The following is a 12,713-nucleotide window of genomic DNA, read 5'->3' as shown; positions in this document are numbered from 1 at the left end:
CACTCAGAGGTCACATTTTATCTTTCCTTAAGGCACGGTTGGAAGGTAGGAACCAAACCACATATTTAGCTTTGACAGCTTAGTAAAATTTGAGTCTGTTCCAGAGAGTGAGTTAACTATATGAAAATCTAGATAGTTTTAGTTATGATGTTCCTTGTCCTGATAATGTCCATACCATTTCTACCATCAGGGAATGTGACAGGTTGCTGCTCATTTGAAGAGGAAATTATATAGTTATTATCTAGACAGTAGTTTAACTTTCAAGTTGTTGACACAGAAAAGTGAGATGTTTTTGTGTATTTACAAGCCAGTCTTCATTTTTCAAGTTAGGTGAGTGATCATGCTTACCTCAGAATTCAGATCAGGTTTGACAGGCTTTGAAGTCAGGAAGCTCTGATATGCTCTTTCTTCATATGAGAAAAGTGAGCTGAGCCTGTTTCTTGGGAGACTCAGTTCAAGTGTACTTATAGTTTCCTCAGCGTACCACAACCCACAACAGTTTTGTGCCACATAGGCTGTGTCTACATTAGCTCCCTACTTTGAAGGGAGCACAGTAAGTAGGTGGCCGGAAGATTATTAATGAAGTGGTGTGGTACATATGCAGCACTTCATTAATAATCTCACGACACCCTACTTACAATACTCCTTCCAAGGTAGGGAGCTAGGGTAGATACAGCCACATTGAGATATTTTTATATGATGTTGTGAAGCCACATTTACTTTGCATTTTTGAGGACAGCCGTGATTGTCTCTCCTAGCCCTGCCAGCTGCTTTTGGAAACCTCTGCTTGGAGGCTTTAATTTGGGGTTTCCTCTTAGCAACTCTTTCTGAACTGACCAACTGCTCCAGCTTCTTCCAGCTTTATAACTGCAATAGTTGGTAAAAAGTTAGAAGTCAGGCAGATGCATCTGATCTTTTAATCCCGTCACCTAAGACAGGCATTGAGCCTTAGAAAATCATCTCTGTTACCCAAGAATGAAATTAATTTAGGTTAACAAAGAAGCACTCCTTTTCAGAGCTCTAGCTTTGGATTGCTGTTATGTTCCATAGAAAAGTCTCTCATTACCACATCAGTATTGTCATCTGATGGTACAGAGGGGTATATTAAGCTGGACAGTTCTGAAATAGTTCTCGTCAGAGGCAGGGGGACCCAAAGCAGAAATGCTGATTGATTGAAATGGGCAGGGATTAGGCAGCCTGAAGTTTGGCATCCAAGACCACTTCCGTGTTCTTGGGGACTGTGTCCAACTCTCCTGTTGAGTGGAAAGAGAGAAGTCTGATCCAGGAACAAACATGCTGCCCCAAAATATAGGGAATTAGAATGATGGGTGTCCAAACTTAATTGTCACACACTTTCAAAAGCTGAAGCAGAGCTGAAACAATTATTAATTTGAAATTAACTATAAATGGAATTATAAACACAGTTTTGTGGTACCACTGAATATTTTAATATTTTTATGTTGCAACTAAATAACAGTTTTAAAGAGTAATGAATAAAACTTTATTTCTGTACTTTTTTTTCCCCCTAGGAACATATGATTCTTTGCAGATTTGCAGATCAGACAGCTGTTCGGCTTCCACCCGAACGAAGACTAATAGGTATGCCTTTTAACAGATTGTCTGTTGTGCAACATGTGCACACTGTGTTTTGTGATGTGTATAGTTTATGCTATATGGGAAAAATTGATACACTTAGCAATAGGGAATTGCAATGCTGTTTTTCAGCACATTTAAAGGACTGTTTCTGTTGCTGCATTTTTTCCACTGTGGTAGTGAAGCATTTTTCCTGGTTGAAGATTTAAAAAAACAAAAAGAGCTAGGGTATGATTAGACATTTTACTGATCATTATGTCTCTTCACCAGTTACTTCCCTCTCCCTATGTTGAAAAAGAAAAAGACATACTGTAGTCCATCAGACCCTTTCGTAAAACCAATCTAACTCCCATGAAAGCTACTGTGGCAATAGGTGACAGCATGAAACCCCTAGATATATTAAACATGATGTTTAGTAATTGGTGCTAAATCATTTTAACAATTCACTGGCCCACGTCCAGGTACAGATGGGAACTGTTGAAGAATTGTACATAAAGTAGCAAAAAGAAAAATGTCTTCAGCAAATATATTGAAAACGTCTTTGAAATGAAAGAACTTAAATGACCAGAAAGGAAATGGCTGTATGTCATATAAGAAGGGACTTATCAAGGAAAGGTATAGGAAAATGGACTAATATATTCAATTTCATTAGCAAGAATAGGCTAGATAGTTTATTCAGAGTAAGCTTTTCAAAAATAACTAAGTATAATATAAATCTAGGAGCCCCCTGAGACAGCAGGTATTTGGTTGGTCTCATGACTTGTGACTTCTAAGGGAAAAAACAGTTAAAGATATCTGCGGCAGTTCAGCTTTTAGCTATTTGGCATATTAAATTGTAACTGACACGCCCCACTTCATCTTAGTAGAGATGAAGCGTTATGTTCGTTGTGTAATTTAACAAATCTGCATTTTAATTATGTAACAGAAAAATTTTGGTTATCCACTGTTTATGGAAAAATGGTAATAGATTTAACTCAATACAGTTTAATATTTAAAGAGATGTTTAAATGTGAAATGCAGCTCTACATTAGTGTAGTAGCTTCTCTGACATGTACTGTAATGACTGAGATTAAAAATCCATTACATTTTATTTTATCAAGCTATAGTTAAGAGTATACTAGTGTTAAAAGGAGAGACTTTTATCAGACTTCTCTTTTTGTTCAGGACTTCATAATTATGAGTCTTTAATACATCTCAAGACACTACTGAAACTTCCTTGTAGAGTTATGAAGCTGCTGAAAGTTCCAATATTTCTGTAATTTTTCTTTTCAGATAGTTTGGGTATAGTTAGGCACCAAATATATTGAATAACATTAACCTGAAATTTGCAAACAAAACCGATTCATTTGGCTTTACTTCACTGTTAGGTTTGTCAGTTACCACAGTTAACTCATGCAGTTAACTAAAAACTGAATCATAGTTTTGAATTTCATTTTAAAACAGTACAGTCCCAATTGAAATTAGTTTTTCTACATTTTCAAATATATATACTTTAGTTACGATATAGAATGCAAAGTGTATAGTGTTCATTTTATACTATTTTATTGCAAAATTTGCACCGTAAAAAGAAAAGTAATAGTATTTTCATTTCACTTCATAGAATTATAGTGCACCCTATTGTGAAAGTGCAACTTATAAATGTAGATTTCTTTGTTACACAGCTGCATTCAAAAACAAAACAGTGTAAAACTTAGACCCTACAATTCTACTTGTTCTGTCTGCTTGTTCAGCCAATCACTTTGGCAGATAAGCTTGCTTATGTTTACAGGAGACAGTGTTGCCCACTTTTATTTACAGTGTCACCTGAAGGTGAGAACAGGCCTTTGCATGGCACTTTGGTGGCTGGCACTACAAGGTATTTACATGCCAGATATGCTAAATATTCATATGTCCGTCTATGCTTGGGCCACCATTGCAGAGGATATATTTCCCTGCTGATGATGCTTGTTAAAAATGTGTTAATAAATTTGAACTTGTTGGGAGAGAATTAATTGTATAGTCTCCTGCTCTGTTTTACCTGCATTCTGTCATATGTTTCATTTTATAGCAGTTTCAGCTAGTAACTCAGCACGTTGTTCATTTTAAGACCATTTTCACATCAAATGTGACAAAATGCAAAGAAGGTACCCGTGTGAGATTTCAAAAGACAGTGGACAGCCCCATGTTTAAGAATCTGAAGTGCCTTCCAAATCTGAGAGAGACAAGCTGTGGAGTATGCATCTTAAAATAGCAAGACTCTGATGTGGAAACTATAGAACCTGAACCACCACCAAAGAAAATCAATCTTTTTTTTGTGGAATCTGTCTCAGATGATAAACATGAACATGCATTAGTCCAGACCGTTAAATCGTTACTGTGCAGAACCCATCATCAGCTGAGTGCCTGTTCTCTATAATGGTGATTGAAGCATGAAGGGGCATGTGAATCTTGTGAATCTGGCATGTAAACATCTTGTGATGATGTCTATGGCAGTGCCATGTGAATGCCTGCTCTCACTTTTGGTGACTTTGTAAATGAGAAGCAGGCAGCATTAGGTCCTGCAAATGTAAGGAAACTGTTTTTGAGTCATTAGCTGAACCAGAAGTAGGACTGAGTGGACTTACAGGCTCTATAGTTTTACATTGTTTTATTTTAGAAAGCAGCTTTTGTACATAATTGTACATTTGAAAGTTCAACTTGCATGACAAGGAAAGTCCCACATAAAAGTACTGTAGTGAAATTGAAAAATATTATTTTATACAGTGCTGATATTTGTAATAAAGTGAGCACTGTACATTTTATATTTGGTGTTGTAATACAAATCAAAATATTTGAAAACACAGAAAATACTCTGTTTTAAAATGGTAGTCTGTTATTGTTTAACACTGATTAATTTGATGATTAATCACAATTAATTTTTAATAACTTGACATCGCTATTTATTATCATACAAAATTCTAGACCAAGAACAGTTCAGACTTTACTTCAATAGTAGCCAAGATTTATTCCCAAACATGTATCTAAAATAAGGTTTTATGTTTCAGTTTCTAGAACGGTACAAAACTGACGAGAGGAGACGCGTACATGCAATTAGACAGCACTCTGCAATTTATATTAAACTGTTAACACAGGGCAGAGCACACTATCTGCCCATTACCTGTATTCTCCTATACTAGGCATTTAATTTGTTCCAGTGCAAAGGTTATAGGGCTGCTTACCATATAATCCAAAATTGGCATTAGCGTAGGCTCTCCTCAGCCCAAGTACTCTGCTAAACTTTTTACATGAGCCCAAAGCCTAACCCCAGAATCCCTGGTCTTTCACCTCTGGGAGCCATTCATTTTATTCTCTTAACTGCACTAGGAACTGGCTGCAAGTTACAATGAGTAAACAATTCCACAACATCATTTAGACACAAAGCTTGTTCTTACTCAACCCCCTGTGGCTTGAAGATGCTGCCAGAAAGGCGAAGAACTCCCTGGTGCCCTGCCAGTTGCCTCATGGGAGGAAAAAATTCCTTCCCAATCCCCTAAACGTGATTGGCTATACCCACAGCATCTGTCAGGCCAAGTTCCCATTTCTAATTTGGGTGGGTAGAGGTCGACGTTGAAAGAGACTCCATATGGTCTCTATCATTAGACTAAGTCTTGGGAGCTGGGGAATGCTGACCAATCAGCAAGCACCGCTCTTTCCCAGCCAGCCAGTGGGTTCTGGAGACTCCCATGGGCAGGATCTACCGATAGTCTCTTGGGAGCGTCTCCCTTTCTTTCATCACTGGCCCCCATCAGGTTCCTCTACTTATTGACGTGTGTGTGTGTGGTGTTTTGGGATCTTGCTTGTAAGCGCTTATTTACATGTTGTCACAGATCACTCACCCTGGATAAACTTTGTTTAGTATTTTATTTTTTGTATTTTCTATGGAAATAGGCTAATATTCAAGATTTCCAAGTTTTAGACAAGACATGGAGGAGAAAAGGAAAACGGCTATGGCCGATGGGGAAGTGGGGACCAGCTCTCTTCTCTTCCCCACTCTTGAGGATGTGATGCCAATCTTTCCCTAGTACTAGGAACCCTTTATACCTGCCATGTATGTCTGCTGTCTCCCACATACTATACTTTTGAGTAATAAAAAAGAATATGGGTTTCTGTATCCATTAAGAAGGATAATAATCCAGCTTCTGTGTTACCTGAGGCTTGTGAGTCACACATAAACTAATGGGCACTTTGGAAATGTAATTACCATTTATTAAATTAAGTAAATAAAAATAGAGGTGAAGTGGGGAGAAAGCAGATTTTGCGATGTGGATTATGTTGCTTCATGAGTCTAAGTTGTTTACTGCAATGTTTTTCTGGCATCACTACTAAACGAACCATGCAGAAGTGTACTTTCCTTTAGACATATATGTCTACTAAAAATTAAGGAATCTTTTAATCATTCTATTTTTGTTCTGGTATTCTAGGAAAGCACTGTATGGGGCTGGTGGATCTGGATCGGGCATGGGCTGCAGAAGGATGCAACTACTCTGTCCAAGTGATGTCTATGGAGCCAGAGAGTTGCTCCCCAAAGAACAACATGGTAGTGGGTGTCCCTGTTTAGGTTCAGATGTATATTTGATCATAAATGAGGGATCAGTCATAATCAATGCCTGATAACATCCATGGGGGTCAAACTGCTGGGAAGCAGACACCAAAAATCCTGAAGTCATGGTCTTCAGAAGAGGAACTAGTAGGAGAAGCATTGGAAAGTGGATTCCTTTCATAGCATTGCAAATCCTACTTGTAATATCTTAATAAATGACTGCTGGCTTTCATAATGAGAATCCCCTGCAGTTTTCACTTCCACACACAGCAGTATCCACCAGCAAAGGTTGGAAAAGGTTTGGTTTCACTGCTGGAAAAGTGGTTTTCTTTTCAGTACAGTTAACTCCACTAGTCTTTCACACTTGAAATTACAGCCCAAAAGCATATTTATGTCCACAGGCTGAGTATTTGTCTGACAGTAAGGCAGGTCTCCACAGGGACAGAAAAAGGTGCTGAACATTTTGTACTTAAATTTGAAAAATCTAATCACATATTTATAGTGCGACTTTTTATGGGCAAACTACACTGTATGGCATGGGTGGCTTTTTGTTGTAAAAAGTCTACACCATTGGAACAGAATCGTTTTCCCTAAAGATCCTTGAAATACTTTCTGAAATCATTCTACTCAAAATATGTATTTTTATTCTCTCAATTTTCTTTTTAACATTTTAAAATTTCTTTGGAAGTGTGGAATGAGGATTTTATGCTCAGAAATCTGTAAGCCTCTGAGCAAAATCTTTCTGTTTATTCCACTGTACAGATGGAGGCTGACACTGAATGATCCTCCTGATTAGAGCTGTATGCATAATTGTTCTTTTTTTTTTTGGTTACTGACAATTTTTCAACATTGTTGATGAATCCAGATGAAATGAAATATTTTATTTGCCCTGAAATGAAATGTGTTGTTTCTATATTTAGCATTAATATTTTTAATAAAATTAAAGGAAATTTTGAAATAAAAGTAGTTTTGATTCAAAATCGAATGTTGCATTTCAAAAATATCAAAATAAACAGTTTCAGTGTTTTAAATATTTTTAAACAAAAGAATTTTGGCAAAATTTGACACAAATTCACAAAATGCTTGTCACTCACTCTGCATGCCCCCTCCAGGTAATTTCTCCCCCCCCCCCCCAAAAAAAAAAGTTTCAGATGAAAATATTTACCCAGCTATATGCCTGATATCTCACTGACAGATCTGCTAACCTTGGCAAAGATTCCTGTTCATCTTAGATTGAAAAACTCATCACCAGTGCTGGCTGATGTCGATGTCATTCCTAAAATAGAGTAATGGTCATATTTGGAAATGTTAAACTTTCATCTGTCGTCTTCACTTACTTTTACTAAATTTATTATTTGTACACAGTTTAAGTATGGGACCCCATGAAAATAGTACCCATATATACATTACAGTAAAAGAATTAATTTCTTGTATAGTAAGTAAAATCTTTGTATCCCAATTTAAATTAATAGCATCACTCTTTGACACCAACACAGTCCAAAATGGACCATAATGAATTTGTCTGATAGGTTTTCTGATTTGGTACATGTATGAATTTCGCCGTTTGTTAATTTGAAGCAGTTGTGGGCAACCTTCAGCCCATAGGCAGTTCTTCAGGGTAAGCTGGTAGTGCACCAGTGGACAGGTTGTTTACCTTGTGTCCACAGCTGTGGCTGTGGGCAGTTCTCATTGGCTGTGGCTCACCCCTGCTGGTCAGTGGGAGATGTGGGAAGCAGCATGGGCTGCAGGGACTCACTGGCCACGACCTACTACAACTCCCATTGTCCAGGAATGTCAAACCAGCACTCTACCCTGATGAACTAATTTGAAGTCTAACTAAGGTTTGGTCAATGTGGGTATCACCCAAGCTCTCAGTGGGCATTGCACATGGATCTGTAAGATACTAGCAGACATGGGGTAAAGAAAAACTATCCTCTGAATTTTTTTCTGTCTTGTGGTTACATCTCCAAAGGATCTAGATGAACTTTTTATGTGAATGACAGTGGAAGCTTCGTGCCGCTTCATTTAGAAATGCAGGCCCATACAAGCAGGTGTAATTTCATACCTGCATCTTGAATTTAAGACTGCACAATGCTTTTATACAGACTTCCTGACGTGGCAGTGAAGGAGGTGTGATCTTATTCTCACGTCATTCTAGTAACAGCGATAATACTCCACATTGTGGGCTGAGAGTCTAGCCCAAAATATATAACAGCACCCAACGCCTCCTGTAATTTCTCAAACTCAGCAAAGAGAAGTTATTTTCTGAGGCAGCAGTGACTTGTTCCAACTTTGGAAACCAGTTCTTGGACTGAGTCTGAGCATAATGTTGAGAGAGAAAACAATTCTCATTTGCTGCATGTTGCACAGAAGGAAAGACTCACCAGGGTAAGTTGCATGGTGGAAGCTCAATTCTGTGCATTGGAGGCTTGCATCAGAAAGACACATTTATCTAAGCACGCCCTATGCTGTTGTTTTGAAGCCTTGTAATTGCTAAGAAGTGGATATAAGGGATAGGCTTTACTGGTCATCTTACTTTCATCTGGTCATTTACTTGCATCTGATGAAGCGGGTCTTTGCCCACAAAAGCTTATGCTCCAAAATATCTGTTCGTCTATAAGGTGCCACAAGACTTCTTGTTGTTTACTGGTCATGTTAGTCTAGTATCTTACCCTATAAACTTACATTTGTAGTTTGATACTATGTTTATAAAATCTCTGGAGTTTCTATCTGAATAACCTATTGTCTTGGATCCACAAATGAGAAAGAAGGGGTTGGGGCTAGACGGTGTATTGAGCTAACATCTGCAGACATCTCTGCCTAGATGAAAGCCATTGAATAAAAGGGAGAGGAATGGGGGATCCATCATCCGAGGAAGGAGGGGAGATAATTCTGGCAAACATCAATGTAGTCATCTGTGTATGTATGTTTGTATGTTTATTCTCGTTTTCTTTCTGTGTTTATGTGAGTTAGCTGCTTTCATAATCCCTTCCCGGTACATTTTGGCACGGTTGTGTTTATGAGAAGCTAGTAGTACACCCATGCATTCTTGGTTGTGGGCACTTTACTATCTTAGAATCACAGGCCTGGAAGGGACCTTGAGAAGTCATCTCGTCCAGTCTCCTGCACTCCTGGCGGGATCAAGTATTATCTAGGCCAATCCCCATGGGTGTTTGTCTAGCCTTAATTTCTTAATCTCATCTTACTGAAATGCATGATGATGATATTGCTCCATTAAAATGACCTACTAGTTAATAATGAAAGGCATACTTGTCAAATTATGTACACATTGTTTCTACTGTGATGCATAAAAAAGCATTTTTTCATGGGGCTATAAAATTCTAGACTAGGATTTTTCTCAAGCACATGAATATTTGACTTCCAGTTCTTTGTCTGGAGGACCTTTAGTACATGCTTTCAAAAATCTTATGGAAAAATAGCAGAAATGGAACTTTGGTTGCTGAATTTCAAAGGATGAATGAGATATTGTCATATAATGATATAACAGTGGCTAACAGCAGGTCCTGACAAGATGTATATTTATGCCCATAGTAAACAATTTAGTTTGGCGTTAATAAACATGTGCTGCCCGTGATTTCTGTTCTTAATTTACTAACAAGGGCCATAGTGTAATGTAACTGGATACCTAAGGTGACGGTCCTTTAATTTTGCAAATGTCCTGAATCTTTTCTGTAAGCAGAGATAATAGTAAAGTTGAAAGTTCCACATGTGATTTCTGCGGCAACCATGTTTCTGCCCATTAATCTGTAATAATAGTGTATGATTCCAGGCTTGCTTGCGTGTGTGATTCAGTCCGAGTTCTTCTACATTATCCCCCATTTTGACTTTGAAAGCTCCTAATTACCTGTTTTGCCTATTTACAAGACTACCTTTAATGTGTTATTTATACAGTACATTAACAAAAAGGAGGCACACAAAAACACATTCCACATACAGAAACATTTGCTTAAACAATCAGTGGCTTTCATGAATTACATTGAGTAGCCTCTAGCAAGTTCCAAAGTTATATCAAAACAGTAAATGAAGCTTTAAGTTTCCTAAATGAATAATTGATCAAAGACACATACTAAGGGTGAAGTTGAAACCTTTTTTTATTTAACTCTTAACTGTGCTTCTCTTTTCAACCATATGCATGACCCCATAATTAAGGGAGTAAAAAGTAAACCCTTTCGTTCTGCACCCCAGTTCTGCTTGAAATGTTCAAAAATATATGAAAATTATTCTGCTTCATTTCAGGCTTGAGAAAATAGATTTTGGGTAAGTTGAAATAAATCACTTAGACCATTTTTGAGTAGAAAAGCAACAAGCTTCCGCCTTTTGTAATATGTCTTATGTTTTGATAAATTGTAATTTAAAACAAGTGTGGGCTCAAGAGTTTAAATTTTTGCATACTTTGTTACTTCCTTAAGAACTTGTGGTTGAGATGAGATCATTTAGAAAAAACCAAACAGTTATTTGAGGTTTTTTTGTTAACTGTCTAAATAGTCAGTGATTCCAGAGATTAAATTTTTCTTTGACTTGTTCAGCTGCTTGTTTTACGTTGTTCCAAGGCTTGATTGCGAACCCATTTAGGACAAGAGCTGTCTTTTATACTAGTTTGTACAGCACCTACATTAATGGGAACCTGATTCTTCCAGTGGGGTCCCTAGGTCCTATTAATACAAATAACGAATACCAATAATATTAATGCTCATTCCAAAGATAGCTCACTATTGAATAACTTAACTAGCTTCATGAAAACAAGATTAGAGCCATTGTTCAATGTCATTCAGAAATATGAGCCAGGCATTAAGAGTTGAAATTTTCCAAAAAACATTCTTGTTTAGCAATCACGGACACATTGACCGCCAATGCTCCTACCATACATTCTTCCTTCTGGCAAACACCACCTTCTGTTCTTCCCCAGACCAGTGCACTTCCCATGCAGTTTTAGCAGCTTCTCTGCCAATGTCATGGGAAATAAAGCATCAGTGTCATTCTCTCCTTTGGTTTTAAGAGTTAGAACAATGCCATTCAGTACGGACAATGGGTGTAATCCTTGCTGCATGGAAGTCAATGGCAAAACTTCCTTTGGCTTTAATGGCATCATAATTTCACCCTTTGACTTTGAGATATTAAACAAAGGAGTACAAAGAACACAGAATTGCCAATAAGGAGCAAGAAGGGTATGTATATGGTTGCAAATTGTCTGGCTAAACTGCATCACCCAGAAACTCTTTCCTCTTAAACAAACAGGTTGCCAAGACCAACAGTAAAACGGCATGGAAGAAAATGGCCCTGGAATGTAGCGGAACTGGAAAAAAGGGTATGGACCCAGAACAAGTTCTCAGCACTGTCACAGATGGGTGACTCTGGTAAATAGCATGAGATACCAGAACGGAGTAGACACCCAAGCAACATGGTCATAGCTCACACGAGCACGAATGCTAATTTGTAACACAGTGACAGCCTGGAGAACACAGCCAGCAACTGTGTACAGAGTGTGGCCAAAGCCAATAAGCCACAGGAACACAGTGGAAAGTCAATAATGTATTAAAAATGAGAGAGCATTTCACAGATTGATCCTAAAGTAATATAGGGTCATATGTCTATTAGGTTGTATTGCACCTCAGTTTAACCAGACCTTCCACAGAAATCTCATGACCATCATAGCTATCAGTTCAAGAACACAAGTGCAGTGTACAGAGTTAACTTCAGCTCATTCTTTCTGTGACGATGCCTGGTGTTGTATGACAAGACAGTCTCATTTGCTTGTCTCGTTCAGCCATTATGTATGCATAATGCTTTTCTCGTTTAAAAAAAAAAAGAGGATGAATTGGTACTCAACCAGCTTACCACCCTGCTCCCAACCTCCTATGCCCCCCCACCAGTCCCACAGCTGGGACTACCAAGGTGCCAGTACAAATAAATAAAAGCACACTTCCTCTGCCAGCTCTAGTTCATCATGACTATCTGGCCTCACGTGATCTGGGCTGTTGCAGCTGCTTTGCTTATTGTTGTGTTTAGCACACCCTCTTTTAAAGGCGTTTGCTCTTTCAGAATGTGGTTATCCTCTCAATACCACTTTGGTTGATATGTCAGGATTACCAGTTTTGGTGCCAGTTATCCTCTTCTAGTACTAAAAATGCCTTCTTTGTCCACTTTCAGAGTTACAGGCCATAAATGGACAATGGGCCCCTCTTGGGTTTGTTGTTTGGACATTAAAACAATTTAGATAATCAGGCAGCAATACATACAGCTATGAAACTGAGAAAAACTGATGAAAAATTAAAGTGTCAGACACAAAAGCCTGAAAATACAGTGCATAAAGAAGAAGGTGCATTTCTGCTTCTTAGTCATGTATATTACATTTGCTGTAACTCGAGTATGATTTCAGAAAAGCTCTTTGACAGTTTTTCCGATTATTGGGAATAATTTTTCTGATACATTTTGGGAGTAAGGGAACTTCGAAGTTGCACAGCACCTCATTGTTATTCACCGATTAAGCTGATTTACATACACTCTTCAAAGGAGGGGGTTAGTGTAGATGAGCCCAGAGTGT

At 38.0% G+C, this 12,713-nt stretch overlaps 1 protein-coding gene across 2 annotated transcripts in view; it reads left to right on the top strand.

Moving 5' to 3' along the window:
• The window catches only part of GSTCD (glutathione S-transferase C-terminal domain containing), a 119,175-nt gene extending 112,109 nt beyond the window's left edge, over positions 1-7,066 (top strand). For both annotated transcript variants that reach the window (XM_074993480.1, XM_074993481.1), the window contains 2 exons: positions 1,530-1,599; positions 6,033-7,066. In XM_074993480.1, coding sequence (XP_074849581.1) covers positions 1,530-1,599; positions 6,033-6,169 — 207 coding nt within the window. In that variant the 3' untranslated portion in view covers positions 6,170-7,066. The remainder of the gene's footprint in view (positions 1-1,529; positions 1,600-6,032) is intronic.
• The last annotated feature ends 5,647 nt before the right edge of the window (positions 7,067-12,713 follow it).

The sequence above is a fragment of the Carettochelys insculpta genome, chromosome 4, assembly GCF_033958435.1.
Source record: "Carettochelys insculpta isolate YL-2023 chromosome 4, ASM3395843v1, whole genome shotgun sequence".
Lineage (NCBI taxonomy): Eukaryota > Metazoa > Chordata > Testudines > Carettochelyidae > Carettochelys > Carettochelys insculpta.
This window is presented reverse-complemented; position numbering and strand designations above follow the sequence as displayed.